This window comes from Thamnophis sirtalis, unplaced genomic scaffold (genome assembly GCF_051295495.1).
Source record: "Thamnophis sirtalis isolate CommonGarterSnake01/CBP01778 unplaced genomic scaffold, rThaSir2_p1.2 scaffold_1, whole genome shotgun sequence".
Lineage (NCBI taxonomy): Eukaryota > Metazoa > Chordata > Lepidosauria > Squamata > Natricidae > Thamnophis > Thamnophis sirtalis.
Window position 1 is genome coordinate 111,617,236 of NW_028261381.1, and position 25,045 is coordinate 111,642,280.

At 37.5% G+C, this 25,045-nt stretch overlaps 3 protein-coding genes across 6 annotated transcripts in view; 1 reads left to right on the forward strand and 2 right to left on the reverse strand.

Annotated features, from left to right (window-relative positions):
- MIDEAS (mitotic deacetylase associated SANT domain protein) overlaps positions 1-213 on the reverse strand; it is an 80,092-nt gene extending 79,879 nt beyond the window's left edge. The window contains exon 1 of the mRNA XM_087722049.1: positions 110-213. The gene's annotated coding sequence lies outside the window, so the exon portion shown is untranslated. The remainder of the gene's footprint in view (positions 1-109) is intronic.
- PTGR2 (prostaglandin reductase 2) lies at positions 132-24,809 on the forward strand. Of its 3 annotated transcripts, none has more exons than XM_087722072.1 (10): positions 132-265; positions 10,141-10,220; positions 10,976-11,094; positions 12,073-12,264; positions 12,682-12,852; positions 15,882-16,091; positions 19,698-19,819; positions 20,981-21,068; positions 21,369-21,408; positions 24,728-24,809. In XM_087722072.1, the coding sequence occupies exons 2-10, from the start codon at positions 10,184-10,186 to the stop codon at positions 24,790-24,792; spliced, it is 1,044 nt and encodes a 347-aa protein (XP_087578198.1). In that variant the 5' UTR covers positions 132-265; positions 10,141-10,183; the 3' UTR covers positions 24,793-24,809. The 3 variants fall into 3 exon arrangements, with proteins under 3 accessions (XP_087578198.1, XP_087578211.1, XP_087578205.1); XM_087722079.1 differs by lacking the exon at positions 132-265 and adding an exon at positions 6,365-6,412 and having other exon boundaries at positions 10,140-10,220; XM_087722085.1 differs by lacking the exon at positions 10,976-11,094 and having other exon boundaries at positions 204-264.
- Positions 15,429-25,045, reverse strand: part of TMEM62 (transmembrane protein 62) — a 40,868-nt gene continuing 31,251 nt past the window's right edge. Inside the window, exon 16 of one of the 2 annotated variants that reach the window (XR_015697565.1) lies at positions 15,429-15,738. The gene's annotated coding sequence lies outside the window, so the exon portion shown is untranslated. Of the gene's footprint in view, positions 15,739-23,302; positions 23,512-25,045 lie in introns of those variants that run through there. The other variant, XR_015697563.1, reaches the window with a different exon arrangement.

The following is a 25,045-nucleotide window of genomic DNA, read 5'->3' on the forward strand; positions in this document are numbered from 1 at the left end:
GCAAACCAACCCCCTCTCTCCTCGTAAACTTTCTCCTGCAACTTGCTCTGCTTGGAAGGGAGCAGGAGCAAGCAGAAAGGAGCAAAAGGAGAAGTCCGGAGTAAGCTACCTGCTGCAGGAGTCCACGGCACCGAAGAGCGGCCCCGCACAACCCAAATCCAAGCGCGGAAGGACGAGCTCACCGCAGCAGCCCAGACGGGTGGCAAAGACGCCGCCGTTGTCGTCAACCAGGCAAACGGAGCCAGCGCCAACTTCGCCTCTTGCGGTAGGATTCTGGGAAGGCGTCACTTCCTAGAAGTGGTAGATTCCGAAAGCAGCTTTCGGTGCCACCTCCTCGCGGTGCCCTGTTCCTCCGTCTCGACCGGTCGCGTGAGAAGGTGCAGGACTTATTAAGATGGTGGGCGGTGATTATCGGGGAAAAGGAAGGACGTCTTCGTATTGATAGCTCTTGAGCCGAGTTCGGCATACCTGAAGCGCTTTTTAGTCTTGAACAACGAGTCCAGCTTTGCGCCAGTCCTGTTATAACTTGATGCTGGCAAACGCCCCAGACGAGCCGAGTTCCTTGGCTCCTGAGACAGACAGTCCTACAAGCGCTGCCCTCCTTCCTTACAGTTTTGATCAAGATAATTAATTTAAAAAGATTGCTGCCTTTTTGCAATTCAAATCCGGCTGAGTCATTTACTGCCTGCTGCCTAATGCGTTCTTCCTCAACCTGACAGCTTTCCAGGAGTGTTGGAGGTATCATAGCCAGACATTTAGGGGAGTTCTAGATCCAGCATCTGGAAGGTGCCAGGTTGGGGAAGTTTGGCCTAATATTACACCTCACTTGATGCCACTTCTGTAAATGAGATTTCCTATATTTTAATTTGTTTTTGTGCTGTGTGTTTCTGACAGGATCCTGTATTCTTGCAGGGAAAGAGACAGAGAAACTGTAGATAAAGTGCACATATTAGCCTAATGTGCTGTGCAGATCAGCCATATAATATAATGTATGGTTTGTTTGTTGTGTGAACCAAGAACATTTGGATTAGTTGATCATAAGTGTGTTGTGTGAATATAGCCACCACTACAGAATACTGCCTGCTATTCTGTATCTTTCCTCCCAGTTTTCAAAATGAGGGAGCCAGAATGACTATGGGTAACCTGACATGTACTTTTAGAATTAACAATGGGTTCACACACCACATGCTATAGTTGTATAACTGGTTTCATTAATAACAATTGATTAGGTTCATTAAATCTTCACATCCAACCAATCATTTTGCCATAGCTAATATGACACACATAGTTGTGGTTAATATGTGTCCTGGGCAATTTCTTTAGCACCTCGACAGTTGAGTTTTCCCCTTACTGAGCAGATCTAGAATATTGTCTTCCTGCTTGGGCACCTATTTGCCTGCTGCCTTGTGTGAACCAACCCCTCTTTCCAAAGTAATGGATGTGAATAGCAGAGGAGGAAATAACTCCTTATCCATAGGAAGGGTCAGGAATAGGGCAATTGCTGTCTATAGTACTAAGCCCAAAGGATTAGGATACAATAATAGCATATTGTGAGTTTATGCTATTACTTTGTGCAGTGTGCTATCATTTTGTGTGTAGGAGAATGCTGGAACGTGTCGTAATTGAACTGTGTCCATTAGCTGTTTCCCAATAGAGCTTATGTGTTGGCATAGTTGGCTTCTTTGTTTCTGTTTAGTGCCATTTTCTGGACTGCGTTAGTCTCAGTGGATATAACAGGTGACAGCTGTTCCATCTACATAGCAAGAGCAAAACTTTTTCCCAGCCCCCAGAGATGTCATTGGAGTGTAGAGTTCCTTTCTAATCAAAAATAGGAATATATTCTTCCGCAAAAGCAGCTACAGAAATGACTAGATGCTTTACTGTGATAAAATGCATTGTTCTGGTATATTTTACACATGGAAAAAGCCAATTAAAAAGGAAGATAGAGTAACAAATAGTTGGATATCACGCTAGCTTGGAAGAACAGAAACTTATAAAAATATATTGTAAAACTTTTTTTTCCAACATGGTAATCTGGCATTAGATTGGTGTTTCTCCACTGTGGCAACTTTAAGATATGTGGACTGGCTTGGGAATCCTGGGAGTTGAAGTCCACACATCTTAAAGTTTCCAGGGTTGAGAAAAAATGGTTTATATTACTTGATCTTAGTGTCAGACAATGAAGATAAATTGTCACAAATATCAAATTAGCTTGCCTGCAGCCAAAACTGCATAGCAAAAGACTACAAGTGGAATTCAACCTGGCTACTTGAGAGATTGCCTCCTGCCAATTACCTCCCTGAGGCCTATAAGATCGCACAGATTAGGCCTCCTCCGGATTCCATCTGCCGGTCAGTGTCGGCTGGCGACCCCACGGGGGAGGGCCTTCTCTGTTGCTGCTCCGGCCCTATGGAACGATCTCCCTGTGGAAATCTGGACCCTTACTACCCTTCCGGCCTTCCGCAAAGCGACCAAGACCTGGCTGTTCCGGCAGGCCTGGGGCTGTTGAATTTGTCCAGCCCCATCCTAAGTTGTGAATGTTGTGATCTTTTAATGTTGTCTTGTTTTTGTATGTCCTTCCCTTCCCCTTTTTTACTTGTAAGCCGCCCTGAGTCTCTTTGAGAGTGGGCGGCATACAAATTAAATAAATAAATAAATAAATTATTGCCTTTATGTTCATCATAGTAATCAAGTATTCTGAACAGAATTCATGAGTCTACAATGCAATTCTATCCATGTTGAATTAAAGGCTATCCTCACCAGATTTTATCCCTAAATTAATATGAAGGATCATTGCCTTAAAGAAACATTTATTGTGTTTGTGTTGTATTTTTCATGGTTGGTTTTCTGAAAGCTTTAGCTGTTCTAGAAGGGAATGAATTGTGCCTAATATATTGTGTCAATGTTTGTCTTCGTTTGAAAACATTTCATGTTTTCAAGATACAAATTCCTGGGAATTGTTTTTGTGTTTGGCAGGAAAAATAGATCAGTAGTATTCAGCTGTGATAACTTCCATTCCATTGATGGTGGAACAGTGTATGTCAGACTAATACAATTTCAGCAGGCAAGGTTTAAAATGCATGTGTACATTTTTAAAATGTTTGACCCTAATCATACTTCTTTTGAGGTAAGCCTTCTATAATGGGAATCCTGCTGTCTCTAGTGTAATGCCTCTTTGCCTCTATCATGAACAGTATGTGAAGAGCAGCTATGTCAAGTTCTTAAGTCACAAGCAATACTGATATCCGAGTAGGCTTCACTGGGCAAGACAGGCGAAAACGAGTTATTTATGACGTATTTTGATCAGCAGTTCGAAAGTGTAACAAAGGCTAATAAAAATCTAGCTTGATCAAACTCTGAAAATCCTAGTTTCTTAAAAATAGCATCAGCATCTATATGAAGAACTTTGTGAAAATAATTACTGCTTGGCCATGAGGAAAACACACCACACATAGATTAATAAGCAAACACATATACACACTAAAATGTTGATATTTATTTAAGTATAAGAACAGACAAGAAAAGGTTTGGTTACTTACTATCAATCATGTTAGCCACATGGACTCTTGCAAAGCTCTTTAGCTGTTGGTTTTTCATTCCTTACGTTTATTCTTCTAACAACCCATATTGCGGGATTTCTTCCTTTCATTGCTGCAGCTGTTGTTGCTATGCTGTCTATACTGTTGCTATGATTTGCAAGACTTCTGCATTTGCTAGATCATGGTTGTCTCTGGTGAACAGTAATACCATTCATTCCCCTTGTAGTCTCCTCTCTCCAGTTTCTAAATAGAGCAGTTTAATAATAAGGAATAGATTCTGGGAATATTTGGCTGTAGGAGTTTACCCTTTTTATGAGGGGCAGGAATCAGGATGAGTTTGATGGCACCTTTCCAGCCAATACATTATATTAAAAAATGAAAGTTATCCTCTCAACATGTTATACCTTAAAGTGTTGGAAATTGTATTACCAGACTCCTGATTTAAGGCTACTCGACTAACACAGTTGTTCTCCTACAATGTCTATAATAGGGGGAAATTATCCTAAATTATAGCTACTCATATCTAAAAAGAAAATATTGATTGATTTCTTAATTGATTGATAGGTACCATCAAGTTCATGTCAGTTCTTACCCAACATGTAGATAGATTTTCTCCAGGAGCATCATTCCCCAACTTGGCCCTTCAGGGTTTCCAGCAGTGTTGTAATTGAGTCAGTCTGCCTTGAGGTTGGTTATCCTTTTCTAGCATTACGAAATTCTCCAGATAATTAGGTCTTCACATCCAGAGTATGACCATTAAAGAAGAATCTACATGCTTTTGTGATAATTTGGAATGAAAATTAAAATACCTGTAAGCTAAGACCTGTTGGACTTACTGTATTTTTCGGAGTATAAGACGCACCTTTTTATCCCCCAAAAGAGGGTGAAAATCTGGGTGCGTCTTATACTCCAGTGCATCTTATACTCTGAAAAAATACGGTAATTAATATTTTATGGGGGAACACAAGGAAAGTAAGACTGCTGAAAACAGATCCAAAGATCCCTGAAAAAGGCAATGGCAAGCAACACTGTTTTCAAGAAAATTGCACAAATTATGTCTGTGCAATCAGACTTAACTTAGCTGGATATGGACAAAGTAAGTCAGCAGCACTCTTATCTACAATGCGCCATATTGCTGCTTGTCAGACCTTCAAAGTAAACCAGGCTAGGAAACCAAGTTATGAATGCTAATATCAGTTTTATTGTAAGGTTACAATAAGAGAAATCTGAAAATCTAAAGATGCTTTCTCCTTTCCCTTTATTTTTCTGAGAACTAGAAAGAGGTCGGGTTTGAGACACTGTTCTCAAATTACATTTGTGCCTCAGGCTCAAATTTCTTTTATCAAATCAGTGCCTTGGATGCAGCTGTTTTCTTCCTCAAAGTCATCCCTACTACCCATTACACTGCCTTGTTCACACGGCCTACTTACAGTGATTAACTGAACTATGCTTTTTTCTGTTCCTAAGTTCATGTGAGACATTCACCTGTAAATTAATTGCATGGATTTGGTTGGCCTAAAACACATGGAATAAAATGTGATTGACTGCTTTATAGATTACATTAAATCTGACTGAAGTGTTAACCAGTGAAGAAAGTGAATATTTGTTTAGAACTAGTATATTTGCATGGAATAGTTTTTATTTAAATCCTGTATTTCAGGTCAACATTAACGTGCAAGACAGCTTAAATACACACAGCCATACCACAGTCAAATAAGCATACTGACTCATTTAAAAAGGTTGATTTTGTGGCACCAAATGACAGATTTTGAAAGCTTGCATTTTATTTTATTATTATTTTATTTTTGAGTCTGCCTAATAATTATGGCACTTCTGTAAACTGAATACTGGATTTTTCCCCCTTCTGACCAGCACAACTTACATAGCATGTCTGAATAATAAAGAATTTGACGATATTCAAATGCTCATTTAACCTGATGGATAATAATCTATCATTATACTTTTCTACTCCACAGAACATTTTAAAATCAGCAAGAATTTCAGGTTAAAGAGCACATAGTTGGATGTGCCCCTATTTTTTCCCCACTTAGCAGTGGTCAATTCTTTTGGATGCTGAATCCCAGTAAATCAGTGTTGTTCATCCTTGGCAACTTAAAGATGCATGGCTTTAAGCTTCCAGAATTTCCCAGCCAGCAGGGGAATCTAGATCTGATCTAATTTAATGGGGCTTAATTGCATTTACATGTCATAAGATTTCATTTCTAAAAAGCTTCAGTAATAAAAAGTAACCCTGAACTACGGCAGAAGACTGAAGTTTGGACTTATATATCCAGGACCCTTTCTTTCTAATAAATATGCATACAGGTAGTCCTTGATTTACGACCACAATGGAACCCAACTTTTCTGCTGCTAAGCAAGAGAGATGTTAAGTGAATTTTGCCCCATTTTACAACCTTTCTTGCCACAATTGTTAAGTGAATCACTGCAGTTGTTATAACACAGTTTAGATTCCATATTGACCTTGCCTGTCAGAAGATTGCAAAAGGTGATCACGTGACCCCGGAACATTTCAACCGTCATAAATATGAGTCAGTTGCCAAGAATCCAAAGTTTCATCACATTACTATGGAAATACTGCAATGTGAAAAGCAGCCGTAAGTGTGAAAAACAGCCATAACTCACTTTTTTCAATGCCATTGTAACTTTGAACAGTCACTAAAGGAACTACTAACTGTAAAACTAAGTTAAAATGCCCCTTTTCCATTGCCCTTTTAAGTGGCTTTGAGTAGTCTTTCATTGCCCTTTTAAGAGGAGGCTCGGCCAAACAGAGGCACTTGAGCTTTTTCTTCTTTTTTTGCTCTTGGGACTTTTTCTCTGATCCAGAATCAAAGGTGGTTGGAGATTCAGATCTCGGGTGAGTAAATCTAGGTTTAGTCCAGATGAAAAAGTGAGGTATGGAGAGAAACCCTTTGAATCCGCTTCAGAGCACAGACTTCTTAATAGTTCAGTGAACTTTTATATTTCACAGTGCATTGATTGCTAATGGATTATGCACTTAGATAAAATTTACTTTGCGCTAATTTGAACTGGATAATGACACTCTCCATTCAACCCAAAATGCCATAACTGTCTAATAGGTATGAACAGTATGAATTACATTGCCCACTGTGCCCAATGACTTGCTGTATAATGACGAGAAAAATCTCCATGTTTTCTCCTATCATGAAGTTCTCAAAAGAAGAGAAAGTACTAGACTTAAATTGAAACGAGGCAAAGAATTGTCTTGTGAAGACTTCCATCTTTCAGGAAGTTGCGGCCCTGTAAGGAGAAAGCCTGCATAAAACTAACATTTGTAGGAATGTGTAGTAGGGAGTTACCTATTGCACTTTTTAACAAGAGGAAACTTTGTAATGTTTGAGATAGGATGCATCTCATGTATTGAAATACTAAATTCAGAAAATTGTGTATAGGAATTATATGCCCAAACTATGTACTGTATAAAGTTTCTGAATAGCAGCTGTCCTTCCCAGGATTCAGTAACATACCCATCTCATCCCAGCACTATCCTCCAACTCTCCAGAACTTAAGTGGAAAGTTTTCACCAGAAAATAAAGACCATTTGTTTTTCTGGGATTTTCTAAACTCGAGGGCACTTTTTTTTTCTTGCTTGCTTTCAGTATTAAAGAGTTGTGATCTGTAAAATATTTGTAACTGTGTTATCTTAAGTCTGTATAGAAAAGTGTTTGATGATGTCGTTTTTCATGTTGATTCAGAATATAGAGACAATCACATCCACAAACATGGATGTTTTTGTTTTTAATTAAGATTTTTTAAAAACAATAGTAAAAGAGAGCACAAGACAGAAAAATGAAAAAAAATAAAAAGCAAATAAAATCCCCCTTTAAGAAAGTACCCTGTTTCCTTGAAAATAAGACCTCCCCAGATAATAAGCCCAATCGGGCTTTTGAGCGCATTTGCTAAAATAAGCCCTCCCCTGAAAATATTGCAACACAGCAGCAGTCATGAGGTGACCATGCTCGTTGCCTCCTGCACCTCAAAAATAATAAGACCTCCTCCAAAATAAGACCAAGTGCTTATTTCGGGGGTCAAAAGAAAATAAAACCCTGTCTTATTTTTGGGGAAACACAGTAACTTCCCACCCTCATCACAACGATGAACAATTTCACAATCAATCTACGGAGATTCTCAGTCATCCAGGTCGTGGTTATCCCAAAGGTTCTTTTTTCAACAGGCAACGGGACTTTCTTGTTTGTCTTTGAAGACATTTTGCTTTTCATCCAAGAAGCTTCTTCAGCTCCAACTGGATGGTGGGGAATGGAAGGATTTATATTCCTTGCAGACAGCTGGTCATTTGCATTCTGTTAGAGAGTCGTTGAGGCCACTTGGAGGTGTCCTCAGTCACCTGAGTAGTACAAATGGTAGTGGAGTCTTCTTGGAACTGCTGAAGGAACTTGTTGTAGACTGGAGATAGATGATGTCGTATCCCTCCCCCTCTGTTGAGAGAGGGATGTTCAATTTTGACACAGATGGACAAAGAGAAACAAGAAAGTCTAGTTGCCTTTTTAAAAAAAGCACCTTTCGGACAATTTCCTAATCTCTTCACCCCTCTTAGTTAACAAATATAAAACTTTTCATCCCATAACCCATCTCTTAGTAATTAACAAATCAAATAAATAACATATTCTCTTTATCCACTTGTCAGCAAAAAGTCCAAACAGAGCTCTAAAATATTAACATTAAATATAAAAACTAGACTTTCCGCATCTCAATTTTTAGATATAGGCAAAAACCTATTTAAAAGGCATAAAAAGGTCCCGATTTTCTACTATAAACAAACCAAAGCAGATTTAACATTTTGATGTCCTTTTCTCCTTTAAAAAAAAAGTACATAGTCCATTTGAACTGCTAACCATTCTAGAAATAACTGCTCCAAACGGGAATCTATTCTATTTTTTTAAAAAAAGTATGGATGTTTTTGGTAAGTTTGATATTGTGTGGGGTGTTTTCTGAAGACACTAATCAGCCTTTTACCTGATCTCTACCACAAAATATTAGGGAAATTGCAATCATATGCATATTTATGATAGTATCCACCATTGGCTTTTAATATAAAATGCATCAGATGTTTAGAGGTTTATGTTGAGTGATATAAATTTTGTCGTTAAAACCTTTTCTTGATCAACAAAGGAATGTTGAAAATAAATTGTGTAAAGAAACTCAGAACTCCATTGTTGATTAGTAGGATAGAAAATTGAACAGAATGGGACAATATATGGTGGAAGCTGGTGGAAGATATCTCAGTTTTAAAGCTAGACCAGATTAGGTCAGGCTGCAGAGGGGGAAAAAATCAGCAAAATTTATCATCTCACTTGGTAATCAATGAGAAAACCCACCAGGCATTATATATGTTCAATCAGACTCTGAAACTGACCAATCTATCTGAATTGAAAACTGAAGTTCAATTCTCAAAAATGAACTCAAAAGAACTGTGGATACTTAAGAAATCATTTTGCATGGTAAATGATGTAAACATTATTTGCTGAAACTGCTTGCTCCTTATCATATCAAAAACTCAGATTGTTATCCAGTATTGTCATGAAGTTCTCAGTATGATAGAACTTACTGCATAATAAGACTTACTGTCTTATTTATTAAAAAGAAAACACCATTAGAAATTGCATGCATGCTGTTATCCAATATGTTCCCCATATCCCGTACCTTTGATTCTTCTTACCTGTATTTAGGAGTTTTCATTTCTGCTTGATGGAATGATCAGCTTATGGAAGTCTGATAATGACAATGTCAGCCAAATTTATTTCCATACCGAGTTATCCAGGTTAAAATGCTTTTAAAAACTGAGGCAGTTTAGGATGGGCTTCCATTGCAAAAACAATCTCCGGGACAATTTGGCAGAAAATTAACATAGACTGTATTTTTAGCATGAACTTTTGCTTGTCTAGTTCTTAGTGAGCCATTTTAGCACTTCTAGCTATTTCTCCCTTCTACGTTCTGTGCTTTGCCAATCTGTTCTCTACCTTCTGTATCTGTGAACTTGTTTCCTTTCAACAAACCACGTTCTAAAGACTGTGAAGAAACACACTCTTCTGCACTATTTTCTGACAAATGCTCCAAGCCATGCTTTATTGTTTGTATTTTTATAGATGGGTGGTGCATAACTAATAACTCAATCTGCCCTCCTCATACACACATTCCTCTTAATTTCACCTCATTATTACCCTAAACTTAGCTTTTCATAAGCCAAGGAACACATTTGCTGGAAACATCCCTCCCCAAAGTAGAATGCAAGGAGAACAAGGTGAATAAATATGTGGCAAAATTTACATTGAATTTGATTTATATTTAAATTGATATTGTTGTTTTCCATTCCCCAAATTTATTTATTTTCCTTCCAGGTATGTAAAAAATAGAATTGGTTGAGCAGTTTTGGAATGGCCCTGGTCCCATACCCAAAGCCTTCAGAAAATACACAGGGCTCTTAGTTGTACACGTCTATTGTAAAACCAAAACCATATCCCTGTTAGATTTTGTTAGATTTTTAAACTGCTTACTGGCAATTGCCCTCTAGGTGGTGTTAAACATTGTCCTTTTTTTTTTACAGGGAATCTGATTTTCAACTGTTCCAGATATTTGCTGGTGGGCTGATGATCATTCAAAGAGTGGTATTGCATTCACGCCCTGGTATGTTTCTACTTGTTGGAGAACATATTTGAGTTTTGTGTCTTTGTAGAACATTGTAAATGGGAAGATAAAAAAAAAATCCAAGAGGGCAATTTCTGATGTACACATCCAAAGCTTGTTATGCAAGTCTTCAACAAGACATTCTTAGCAGACATTTTCTAATTACAGATGTGTTTATGTAAGAGCAAAAATGTATAAACAAATAACCTAAATAACCCAAAACTGCTGTTTTTGAAGTATATAATGTGGAGAGTGTTGTAAACAATTTTGTATGTTTCGTGTATTTATGATTTGTAACAATAGCTATAAGCAATATTTACTGTGAATAGTGTATTGTTAACTTTGAAGGTTGTTGTATTTGTGCATTTCCTTCTGGCCCCTTGTTCATTTATATTTCATGAGATTTATAAAGCAGCTGGCCATTCTTGCACTAAAACTGGTGATGTATCTTTCCAGTTTTCTTTACTTTAAAATTGCTGTGTGTCACAAACTACTTGGTTAGGAGTGAGGATTTTTAGATGCATGCATCATGTTGAAAAGAAAGGCTAGGAAGGAGAAATACAAATAGAATTTTGTAAATATCAAAATGGTGGCTGACCCAAGATATATAGCTTCAGTGAAGAAACACATGCTTTTGTAAGGAACGTGAGTTCTCTAAAGTCAGATGTGATTGTTCAGAAATGCTAATTTAACTCCCATAATCTCAAGAAGAAGAAGAAACCAAGCTGTTAAACCTGTGATCTGACTCGTTCTAGGCATCAATGGAGTGCCAGTTGCAGAAAACTTCTGTATGGAAGAAGCCACCCTCTCAGACAAAATTGATGAAGGTCAAGTTAAAGTCCGTACACTTTATTTATCTGTGGATCCCTACATGGTACGTGGGTTTAATAAAAATATCCGAATATATGAAGAATATTTGGCCAATTGATTCTTCATGTGATCTACCAGTCATGAATCACTGTAAATAATGATGTATGACTTTAGTAGAGGGGAATATTTTGCTTTGCATAAATGCCCATGACCACAATTATAATACACATACCGTGCAAGATATTTGGCAAGTACCTGAGCTTTTGGTTTCCTCCTTTCAAGCAGATTGCTAATCTCAATATGGAAAGTATTGTAGCTTCTACAATTGAAGCCGATGTAACTGGGAGAAAGAATCATAAGATGATCTCTGAATATATGTAACCCTATGCCATACATTAATTTTGTCCTGAAAAAGTGTACAAACATGAGCCGCGGTGGCGGAGTGGTTAGAATACAGTACTGCAGGCTATTTCTGCTGACTACTAGCTGCCTACAATTTGGCAGTTTAAATCTCACCAGCCTCAAGGTTGACTCAGTCTTCCATCCTTCCAAGGTTGGTAAAATGAGAACCCAGATTGTTGGTGGCAATAGGCTGACTCTTTAAACCGCTTATAGAGGACTGTAAAGCACTGTAAAGCAGTATATAAGTCTAAGGGCTATTGTTTTTGCTATATGGTAATTTTAAAAATCAGCACTTGAACTTCAATTACTGTGAAGAAAACAGAGTTCTTTGTATAAAAACTTCACTAATTATATTCATTTTCCAGAGGATTACATCAGAAGGGCGTGTTGCATAATTTGAATTATGAATTTTTTTCTAAGATGTACCATATAAACTAGAATAAGGAAAAAAAGATACTTTGGAGCATCAACCAACTTCTTAGTCTATCAGTAATAAAAATATGACCTTTATTCTTCCTTCTTAGGCTTTTAAAGGGTTTATTGTATTGTATGTGTTGGCCGGCTATGTATCTTTTGGGGAAGAGAAAACAAAAGGATTGAGTTTTAAAAGATTCTCTTGCTACAAATAATTGTCTTTTAGCGGTGTCGTATGAATGAAGATGCTGGGTCTGACTACCTCCAGGCTTGGAAATTGTCTGAAGTTATTGATGGAGGTGGAATTGGTTGTGTGGAAGAAAGCAAAGACGTGCGTTTCATTCCAGGAGACTTTGTGACGTCTTTTAACTGGCCCTGGCAGACCAAAGCCATTTTAGAAGGAAAACAACTGAACAAGGTAACATTTTACCACTTCTTTCTATTTCCTTTGGAGAGAAAAAAATATAGACAAATGTGCCCTGATCTCTAGCAATATGAGGTTAAAGACTATGGATATCCATGGGGAGGGAGTTGAATGGAAACATGTAATGACTGTCAGAGAAGCAAGTAAATAATGACTGGTCCAACTACCAAGGTAGCTTCATATCTAAGGCAAGGTTAGAACTCATAGTCCCTTGATTTCTAGCCTGATGCCTTAATCACTGCACTAAACTGACTTCAGATAGGACCCCAAAACATCCTCCCAAAAAAAGACAAAAAAATCAACTAACTTTGAACATTTCCAAAAGAATCCAGCCAAAAAAAAACGGAATGAATCTTGACTAGAATGATAATGCTTAATTAAGTCCATCTTTGAAACCCTTTTTTTCTTCAGATCGATCCACACCTTGTAGATGGACACCTTTCTTATTTCCTGGGTGCAGCTGGCTTGACTGGGCTGACATCTTTGCTGGGAATCAGAGAGAAAGGACATGTATCTCCAGGCTCTAATCAAACCATGGTGGTCAGTGGAGCTGCTGGTGCTTGTGGCTCTGTGGCTGGGCCGGTAAGACACTATTAACAAAGTCTTAAGAGTTGTTGTTAGAAATTAGATTATTCTGCCTATGAATCACAAAATTCTTATTATTTGGCCCTACGGAGGCCACTATACTTTTTTCCTATACCTCAGAAATAGGCAGACTTTATCATGGGATATATATATATATATATATATATATATATGAGGTTAAAGACTATATATATATATATATATATATATATATATATATATATATATATATATATATATATATATATATATATATATATATATATATATATATATATATATATACTTAAAGTCACAACCCCTGGTATGCCCAAGTGTGGGAGGAAGGTCACACTTCCACTCTCTGTCATTAGGCTCGTCACAAAAGTCCATCCAGACAGAAACCCAATATTTTTACTGTTGCCTTTGTTATATTTGTGTTTTTATTTGTGCTGATAAATAAATAAAGGAAGACTAGTATAGATCTATTTCAAGCTATTTAGCTCTCATCAGCTAGCCATATCCTTACTGGGATTCGAACCTGTGCTCTTATTGCCTCCCAGGCAGGGAGTTAACCATTTGAGCTACAGGGAACGACTCCTTTTATCAGCCAGCCAGGGTGGGAGGTATATACTTAAAGTCACAACCCCTGGTATGCCCAAGTGTGGGAGGAAGGTCACACTTCCACTCTCTGTCATTAGGCTCGTCACAAGAGTCCATCCAGACAGAAACCCAATATTTTTACTGTTGCCTTTGTTATATTTGTGTTTTTATTTGTGCTGATAAATAAATAAAGGAAGACTAGTATAGATCTATTTCAAGCTATTTAGCTCTCATCAGCTAGCCATATCCTTACTGGGATTCGAACCTGTGCTCTTATTGCCTCCCAGGCAGGGAGTTAACCATTTGAGCTACAGGGAACGACTCCTTTTATCAGCCAGCCAGGGTGGGAGGTATATACTTAAAGTCACAACCCCTGGTATGCCCAAGTGTGGGAGGAAGGTCACACTTCCACTCTCTGTCATTAGGCTCGTCACAAGAGTCCATCCAGACAGAAACCCAATATTTTTACTGTTGCCTTTGTTATATTTGTGTTTTTATTTGTGCTGATAAATAAATAAAGGAAGACTAGTATAGATCTATTTCAAGCTATTTAGCTCTCATCAGCTAGCCATATCCTTACTGGGATTCGAACCTGTGCTCTTATTGCCTCCCAGGCAGGGAGTTAACCATTTGAGCTACAGGGAACGACTCCTTTTATCAGCCAGCCAGGGTGGGAGGTATATACTTAAAGTCACAACCCCTGGTATGCCCAAGTGTGGGAGGAAGGTCACACTTCCACTCTCTGTCATTAGGCTCGTCACAAGAGTCCATCCAGACAGAAACCCAATATTTTTACTGTTGCCTTTGTTATATTTGTGTTTTTATTTGTGCTGATAAATAAATAAAGGAAGACTAGTATAGATCTATTTCAAGCTATTTAGCTCTCATCAGCTAGCCATATCCTTACTGGGATTCGAACCTGTGCTCTTATTGCCTCCCAGGCAGGGAGTTAACCATTTGAGCTACAGGGAACGACTCCTTTTATCAGCCAGCCAGGGTGGGAGGTATATACTTAAAGTCACAACCCCTGGTATGCCTAAGTGTGGGAGGAAGGTCACACTTCCACTCTCTGTCATTAGGCTCGTCACAAGAGTCCATCCAGACAGAAACCCAATATTTTTACTGTTGCCTTTGTTATATTTGCGTTTTTATTTGTGCTGATAAATAAATAAAGGAAGACTAGTATAGATCTATTTCAAGCTATTTAGCTCTCATCAGCTAGCCATATCCTTACTGGGATTCGAACCTGTGCTCTTATTGCCTCCCAGGCAGGGAGTTAACCATTTGAGCTACAGGGAAGAGGATATATATATGCTGCATCTAGTACCCCCTACCCTGAAATGGGTTTGACGTATTTGGGGGAAAGCCTGGAGACATAGTTCAAAGATACAAGAGTATTCTAAGCTTTGCAGAGGTAAAGGTGCCTATTTTAACTTGAAATCATCTCTAGCTCCAATCAAGCCAATATTCCCAATTTTTAGAAGACTTGGGAGCATGGGTGCAAGTCTTAAACACCGTTTCAAAACTCTCCAAACCAAAGAAAAAGGTCTAAAGATTTTGGCCCATCCTTTCTATAAGTTCATGACTCACTAGTCACATCCTCTGTGGTCCTTAGGAGCCTTTATTTTGTTCTTTTTTAAGTTCACCTCACATGCTATGTGGAATAGGAAGACAGCTTCTATTAGAGCCAACAGTCTCTTCTTTTTTGCTGATAGATGTGGGGATCGCTGCTTTCATTTGAGACTATGACAAAGAATAGAATAGAACAGAACAGATCAGAAGAGAATTATTTATTGCCCAAGAGTGATTGGACACACAACGAATTTGTCTTTGGTACGCATGCTCTCAGTGTACATAAGGAAAAATAGAATAGAATACATTGATCAAGATTCAAGAAACAACACTTACTGATAGTCATAGGTTACTAATAAGCAATCAAATCATACTAGGAAATAAATAAAACAATATAAATTTTAAAGATACAAGCAACATGGTTATAGTCATAATTGGAAAGAGAGAGGTACTAGGAAGGAAGAGAAGAATAATAGTAATACAGTCTTAGTAGGTAATTTGACAGTGTTGTGGGAATTAGTTGTTTAGCAGAGTGATGGCATTCGGGGGAAAACTGTCCTTGTGTCTAGTTGTTCTGGTGTGTAATGCCATTTTGAGGGTAGAAGTTGAAGCAATTTATATCCAGGATCTGAGGGATCTGAAGAATGGCAATGGGTTAAAATATATTTTTAATCATTCCATGATTATTGTTCAGTTTGGTCTTCTCTCTCTCTCTCTCTCTGCTGGTTCCTTGGGAGAAAAGATGCATACAATGATTATTTTGAACTGACAGAAAATATAGATTCATCTTTTTTAAAAAAAAAAAAACCTTGTGGTGCAAGACCAGTGATTGCAAAAAGCTGACTTTTTGTAATGGTTTTCTGCTTTCAAAGATAGGTCTCCTGGAGGGTTGTTCTAAAGTAGTCGGCATTTGTGGCACAGATGAAAAATGCAAAGTTTTGGTCTCTGAAATGGGTTTTGATGCTGCAATCAACTATAAGAAAGAGAATGTGGCACAGCAGCTGCAAAAATTTTGCCCAGATGGAGTGGATATCTATTTTGACAATGTTGGTGGCGACATCAGTGATACAGTAATAAGACAAGTGAGTGTGCCGCATCTACTTTTGACTTTGTTTAGGCATTTATGTGAATGCAGGGAGAAGCAAGATGCGGAGAAAACAAATACCATGTTCAGTCCCACTCCTGCTCCCCAATATTAAATTTGTTTTGGCTTTAAGGTGATCCACAGGATCTAGGCCCCAAATATTGCAGGGACCCAAATAGCTGGAAATTGGAAAAAGGACAGGAACATGTGTTTTTCTTTTCTCTCCTCATTTTGAGCTCCCCATGAGTCCTTGTAGTGGTCCAGGATGCAGTAATGTGAGAAGTCATGGATGCATAAACCAAAACTAGGTTGGCAAAGCATTCAGATAATCTGTTAGGAATATAATCTAAGGGTTGGGTTGGCAATATATAAATCATGTAACAATGTTGTACCTGTTTCTTTAAATCATACCTTAAAATGTGATTGGTTGCTGTTTTCCTCAATCTGCCATAAGAGGGAGCCAGAATGTCTGTTAGCTCTCTGTTTGTTAGATGCTGAACTGATCTGATCTGGGTGCTGTGAGCTATTGTAAGTTTTGCAACTGCTAGCAAACTTTGTGTACTGAACTGATTATATGATACTGGACTATGTTATTTGGATTATCCCTTAACTGAAAGACATTGATGACTGACTGTCATCCGTGTATGACTTGGACTGTTTGATGGATACCTCTATTTCCACGAAAGTAAAAGCCTATTTAAACTGCAGTGTCTCTGTATGCTGGTTTGTGTGATCTCCAATACAACCCTCACAACGCTTCTCTGAACGCACTTGCTCTCCCAGCGGGGAGCTTGCCTAACATAATCAAATCACCAACTCTTCTACACCAGGATATAACTTCTCACTAAATCTACCTGACCCACAGTTGCGTAAGATAGAATCAATTTTCAGTTCAGGAAAGTTGAAATGGTTTTTACTCTTAAGACACTTTGTAATATAATTGTTTACCTAAAATTTGGCAGGTAAATATGTGCAGATAATCCGAGATAACACCATTTCTTTTTCCAAATTGTAAAATAGTACAGGATCTAATATTTGTTGAAATATATGTTCCTAAAAACTGAGCTGTGTCGTTTATATTGCTCTTACACTTTTCCGGAGTTCTGTTAGTGAAGAAACTTGAGACAAGATGCTTATTACCTACGTATTTTTAATTTTATGGTTCTTGTCCACACTGATTTCCACTGATGTAGTGTCAACCACTGAATGCAAAGATCTTTTTCATAAAATTGCAGTATGTGTCTTTTCTGCATTTTGTTTAACTGTTGTTTGGCTGAAACCTTTTTTCTTTTTTCTTTCTTTTATATAATTCACTTCTATTCTCATCCAAATTAAGTTGTGCAAGTGAGCTTATCTTCATCACATCGTATTTGGTATCTGAAGCATGCTTAAAATTCTGACCAAAGTGACACACATGACTATATTTGCATGACACATTATACACAGACTAGTGTGTAGCATGAAGCCAATCTAGTGATACCAGAACAATTGGATTCATTTAATAAACTGTATTTAAGTTAATCATGGTAAATATGCTGTTGCACAACACTTACACTGTATAGTCACATCCATAACAAACTATAGTCCCAGCCATAACAAACCACGATAACATAAAAGTGACACATCTGATTATATCATTACATAGTATAGATGTTGCAATTACACATTTGCATGATGACATCCAATGCAAAAATAACCATCATGATGTAAGGGTCATCACTTGTCCCTTTTCCCCATATCATGGATGCCCATGCAATATACAACAACTGAGATGAATAGCATTTTGACTCTTTTTTTCTTTACTCTTATTTTTTCTGTAGACGAATAAATGAAACATATTGCTGGTTGATGCAACAGAATGTAGGCCAGACAAATGGGATGTTCTTCTGCTCTTTTTCAGTACATGTAATAAAAACACACTGTTCTTTTAACGTCTCTCTTAGTCAACCCTTTGCTGTTTAATGTTCTATTGCATTTCTATCGCACAGTTTTCAGACTGTGCTTCCAGGAGAGCCATTGTGCTTTGGCCAGCAGCATTTTGCTAAGATGAACTGTAGGAAAAGGCCAGTATAAATAATAGCCTGTCCGCTCTTTTGGGAAAGTCTAGCTGTCAATTCTCAGAACAGTAGTCATGCTCCAACTTGCAGAGAAGAGTGGAGGATCACTCAGGAAGATTTAGCAATGTCCTTGCCACATTATGACTTTAGTTCTTACATATACTTTGACTGAAAATTGGCAGAAAGCTAATCTACTCCATCCATCATAGCCTTTTTCGCCTCCTTGCTCCAAGGCTTTTGATCCCATGCATTTTTCTCTATTTTTGTACAGCAGCTGTGGTTCCAGCATACTTTCTACTTGTTCCTAGCTGCAGAATGTAGTGTTGCTTGTCACTGTCACTGGAAATGAAGTGTGGGCAGTAAGGACTTTGTTACTAGTGCAAGTATTAGATAGTTAGATGTATTTCTTCCTGCCTAAAGCAGCAGTCCTAAGCCTTTTAGGCTTTGTGGACCAGCGGTGGAAGCGGCAGGGGGAAAGGGGATAGTTTTGCCTGTGCACACACTGCTTGTGCAAATGCAGCTTCACATGTTCCCCACCACTTGGGTTTCCAACAAGCTGCAGTTCAGTATTTGATCATGGACTGGGGATGGGGGTGGGGGGTTGGGGACCCCTGACCTAAAGGATACATCTTCTAAGAGATCCATAAGCAGGACTAATATATTTGAATGGTACCTAGGTGGCGCAAACACTTAAGAGATTTATATTTCTTTGCTGCTATCTAGTGATCATTCACCTTTTTGAAGGTCAGATATGACAATTCCATGCTTGGATATTATTATTTTTTTGACATCTTATATTTGTGAATTAAATCCTTACATTTTTTTAAAAAATAACTTTAAAACACAGTAATGAATATATTGAGTTGGCAAATACGCAGTTTGAATTGTTATATAAAAGCGTGACCCGACAAAAGTGTGCACGACAAAAGCGTGCCGACAAAACCACATCGCTAAAACCGCAACGTCATCAGCATGTCAACAACAGCGCGTCGACAGAAGGGCGATTTACAACAGCGCGTCGACAGAAGGGCGATTTAAGTTAAGGTAAGGGTTAGGTTTAAGGTTAGGTTTAGGATTATGTTTAGGGTTAGGGTTAGGGTTAGGGTTAGGGTTAGGGTTAGTGTTCCGTTTAGGGTTAGCGTTAGGGTTAGGTTTAGGTTTACAGCGCCTTTCTGTCGGCGCGCTGTTGTCGGCGTGATTCAGCGCTTATTCGTTGGCGCGGTTCAGAACTTGTGGTTTAGTCGGGCATGCTTTTGTCGGTCGCCCTTTTATCGGTGAACCATATAAAAGAATACATGAAAAAAGAATGTACCGTAATATCACAGCTTTGTTTTCTATAGGTGAGTCCTGGAACACTTTCCAGGATCTTCTGTAACATGCAGAAAAGCTGGATTTTGTTATTATAAGGTCTTAAGAATCATAAATATGAAAGAATTCTATTGTTGTGAACCATTCCATCTGTTAGTTATATATAGACTGTCTAACTTTCCATAATGGTTCTAAGAAATACAAACTTCAATACTGTATTGTCGTTTTGTTTCCAACAGATGAATTCAAATAGCCATATTATTTTATGTGGTCAGATCTCCCAATATAACAAGGACATGCAATATCCACCTCCTTTACCTCCAGAGGTAGAAGAAATAAGGAAATCACGGAACATTACTAGGTATTCCTCATTGGCTTCTTCCTCCAAATGAAACACTGAATAAAATCTGCCAAAATATGTGACTGCTTTTTTTTAGTTCTAAAAATTGCCTTTCTAGATTGATGAACCATCTATGAAACAAGGTCACTCAAATAATTACTGGAGTTGAACTTGCAGCTTTACAGAAAACTGTCAGCGGATGATCAGTGAGAAAGCTCTTTAATAGAAAAAGAAAATGGGAAGGCTGATTTCCATATATGCCGAGGGAAATTGGAATTGAAACTACAATTAAACAAATAGACAGCTAATATAAAACTTCATCAGTGGATAAATGTGACATGCTTCCAGTAACTCTGAGTCTCTTAAATTGTGCCTTTTAAGTCTGATTAGAGAATGAGAAACAATTTTGTGCTTAATTTGCACCATTCCAAAGCTTCACGTGTTACCTGAGAAGATGAGGGCATTTAACAGTTATTTGATCAGAAATTTAAAATGATGCAGCAGTATGCTGGTCCACCCTTTCCCAGTCTGATGTTTTTAATATGAATTGTATTAGAATACTCCATTGTTCCCAGTGAGATTAGAACAGGGATTATTCAATTATTCTATTGAATCAGAAAGTTAATTATTCTCTGTTCGGAAATGTGTCTTTTGGAGTAGGCAAAGGATGGGCACTAAATTCATATGGTGTCATCTTTGGAATGGCACAGATGTAAAGGTTCCCAATAGGCTAAAATATAATTTCAGATGAGCCATTTACACTGTTAAAATACTAGACCAATTGGATCATTTCCTGACCTTTAAATTATGTTTGCTGAACTGTGTTGCCATTTCTATCTGCTGCAAGTAAGACAGAACATACTGCTTGTTTCCATCCATGACGTATTTGATGACTTTTGTAGTTTCCTGTAATGATTCTTAAAATTGGGAGTTTTTGATCTGCTGAAGAAACTATCCCCCTCGAGTTTATTTTGGACTATATATTATGTATGTAACTGTAAATATTATTTTCTGTAAATGATGGTTACAATTAGATTGGAAATTTAATTATTGCCCTAAATGTTTTCTATGAGAATGGTAGTTGTTCTCCTTTACACATAAAATGGAATCAGAAAGGCATTTCAGAGTGTTTTTAACATTTAATATTTGACTGCTGTGAGATGTCAATTTCATTCTTCACAGAGAAAGATTCCTGGTTTTGAACTACATGGAGAAATATTCAGCTAGTACTCTGCAGCTTTGCCAGTGGATCAAAGAAGGAAAATTGAAGGTATTATAAAAATCAACAGGCAAATTGCTCAGGGCCGCAAGCAGTCATTTTCTTTCATTGACATTTTCTTTTCTTATTTGTTGTGGTTGCTGAAGCTGAACGAATAACTCATTTCTGTGTAACTACAATGAATAGAGACACTATTTAGAAATCATCTGATTAGGTGTAAATATCCAAAGAACAGATTACAAAAGTTTTGTTTTGATAATTTTCAACAGTGTTTAATGAAAGAAAAAAAATACTAGATTGCATCAAAAGGAGGAAAAATAACCTTTAATGCTACTTTTTTTTAAAAAACAGGTCAAGGAGACAGTCGTGGAAGGCCTAGAAAACATTGGAGGTAAGAGATGGTTTCTTTCTTCTGACTGTATGTCCTTAATTAAAATATATGGATACAGGAAGGTGCCCTGGTTTATTTCTGGTTCAAACAGCAAAATTGTCTGACCCGAATCTGAATGCCATTGCCATTCACAGTTAAGGAATGCTAAATATACTTCTTAATTAATGTGTTTATATTTAAACTGAATGTGTTTAAATGTTAAATCTTGCTGAATCTAAATTCAACAAAACTAATAGTTCTTAAAACTATTGTCTTACTATCTTGGAGCATTTTTGAAAATTTAAAGAAGCAATTGTTGTATGCTTCTTGCACTATGAATTTACAAGTAATTATCTGGCTTAATTTTATTTTTCCATAGCAAATTTAGCCTACCTAGGAATCAATAACCAACTCTTTATCAGAGAATTTCTAGGGAGGTTATTATGTTTTATTATATGTCAGTAGTCTGTATATAAATGAACTCGGAAAATTATATCCATAATTTCTGCTACTATCATTTGTTTTGGCATAAATTGTAATGAAAACAGTATTTTAACAGCCATGCTGATTGCAATGCACCAGGTTGGGGAAAGCTGAGCAATCTAATTCTTACAACAATAGGTAGAATTAAGGATCAAACTAAAAATTAATTAATGTAAGGGATTTCATTTCCTGATTTTATATCAAACATTTGGCTTTCGTTTTGAAAAGAGAAAGGACCAGTATTACAACAATTTGGAATTTAAATTGCATCCTATTAGGATACCCCTTACTAGTTTCCATTATCAACTTCGTTAAAAGACAATTCCCCCTTTCTTAAAAGGATTTTTGTTAGACAGCAGAGAAAGGTTTTCGGTTCTTCCTTTACCAATTTGTGAATTTCTACGATCATTACAGCATCCCTGTGGTCATGTGATCAAATCTGGGTGCTTGGCCACTGGTTCATATTTATGACGGATGCCGTTTCTGGAGTCATGTGATCACCTTCTGTCAATGGGGAAGCCAGGTTCACTTAACAAACATATTGTTAACCATTTTAGTGATTCAACTCTGGCAAGAAAAGTCGTAACTTTTGACTTAACCACAGAAATGTTGAGCTCAATTCCAGGATTGCCTGTAATGGTTTAATACATTCTACCAAGTCTGCATTTAAAGACCACATAAAATATATTATTACGGAGTTTCAGAAAGGAGGAAATCTTGGCTTCCATCACTTGAGAGCCTCAGGGCAATTGTAACAGCTACTGGTTTTACCTCATGTCTTGAGATTAAAAACAAGAGTTGGAGCTGATCAGAGGATCTTAAATACCATGAGAGGTCAGAGGTGAGATACAAGAATACTGAATGCAAGGCCACAGCTCTGAAGGCCTTTAAAGATAGAGTGTTATCTTTCATTTGGCCTGAAGGATCAGAGAGAACTGTTGCAGTTATCACAGTTCTGGGGCTATTTGGAAAGCCTGAAAGAAAAGGGGAGAAAAAACTAGAGGAACTATGTAAATGTGTGAGAGAAAACAGGCCAAGAAACTGAGAACATATATATAAGAAGATACCTCCAAAGAAAAAAGAATGCTAATTGAAGAATGAAAAATTTTATTGAACAAAAAAAATAGCACATTTGTAGTTCTTCCAAAGGCACAGCCCTACGTGGAGAGGAGGGGATTTAGTCTAAGATTGAGTAATACCTGAGGAATGTCAAGAAGAGGAAAACCAAAAATGTTCATGGAAGGAGGGAGTATAAAGAGTGCTTACAAAAATTTGAGTTACAAATTTTCACCCATATGAACAAAGCTGCTGCAATTCCAATCCAGAAGGTCCAGGAAAGTAGGAGGATGTGGGGAAAGGCTAGTTTACTGCATGCTATGTGTATACTCTTGGCAGCACCGTCACACATTGGGAGGCTAAACTTACCCATTTTGGACCCTACCCTGCCCTGTCTGTTCATTGATTTCGTGGTTTTAGTTTTCAGTGCTCTTCAATTTATTTAATGAATAAAATAAAAATTCTATATTTTTTATACTTGGGACTTACAAATAGCTTCTTGGAATGCAATATGTTCACAAGTAGAGGACTGCCTGTATTCCAAAATTGAAAATCCACATATTGGCTAGAAGTTACTAAATAATTCTGAGGAATAAAGTGCTTGCATTATTAGGGTATAACCATTGCACAACAGTTGAGAATGCAGAATCAGCTGACACAATTGCTGTTGCTTTGCTTCAGCCTGGATCAGTGGGGATCTGCCTGGGGCTAGCCTTTGAGATTAAATTGCTCATGCAGCCACATGAAAGAAAACACGAAGATTTAAAACTTGTACTGACACCAAATTTTGATGAAAAAGTTTATTTAAAGGTTTATTTCATCATACTGAAGAACTATTAGGTTGCAAAGGAGAGGAATGCCTATTTGTGTGGTCCTACATAGATGGATATTTGGAGATTCAAGCTAACGGTTTAGTTCTGATTATAGCAAATACATGTTAGCTGGACAATATGGAACTTATTTCTCATTGTCTACGTATAGGATGTGTTTAAACCAGGGGTGAAATTTGGGAGGTTCTGGAGAACTGGTAGCAGAAATTTTGAGTAGTTCAGAGAACCGGCAAATGCCATATCTGGTTGGCCCCAGAGTGGGGTGGAAATAGAGATTTTGCAGTATCCTTCTCTTGGAGTGGGATGGGAATGGAGATTTTGTAGTATCCTTCCTTTGCCACGCCCACCAAGCCACAGAACCAGTAGTAAAAAAAAATTGAATTTCACCACTGGTTTAAACTATCCAGTCTAGCCTACACTTTCCAAATAGGTTTCCATCTATTTATTAACCAGATCCAAGTCTCCTCAGTTTGTTCAAGTCCAGTGAAAATAGGCTAGTGCTGCTACTTGTACATTAGTATATTAGAAGTATTGTATATAGAAATGAACTTCTGTGGTATACCATACACTACCTACCTAGCTAAATCAAGTGCTTTGTTGCTTTGAAAACAAATCTATCACCATAAACAAACTTGTCAGCCTGAATACAGATTGCCTGCCTTTATTATTTTTATAACAACTCAAGGTAGTGATATTCCAATAGCCAACTTTTGAGGTGAGTTGGGTTCAGAATGAGCAACTTGTCCAAAGTCATCCAACTGGCTTTCCCGGCTAAGGTAAGAATAGATCTCTGAGTCTCCTGGCATCTAGCCTAAACTGGCTGTCTTCAAAACCATGGGCTGATTATTGAAGGAAAAATAATGTTATTTTGTACATTTAAGTAAATTCAGAAAGTGTTTGTGTTTAAAATTAAAACACCAATGTAAAGTATTTCAGCTTTTGAATCATTTCAATTTTTTCCCCTCTTACAGCTGCTTTCGTGTCTATGATGAGTGGGGGCAACATTGGAAAACAGATAGTGCTCGTTTCCAAATAAAAATCATTTCTGATCTATTTTGTGTCTACTAAAAAAAGAAATATTTGCAGCCTGGAATGAACTTATCCTTTATATCTGTATCCCATTTTGGGGATTAGTAAAATCTTTTGAATCTTTAATTTTTTTCTAAGTTTTTTGGGGGAATTTCTTCCATCTCTTTGGGGGGGGCGGGAATTCAGTCAAAATGTGTTTCCTTGCCTTTAGTACCAAATGATAAAATATCATTACTGTACCACTGCTACAGAAATATAAA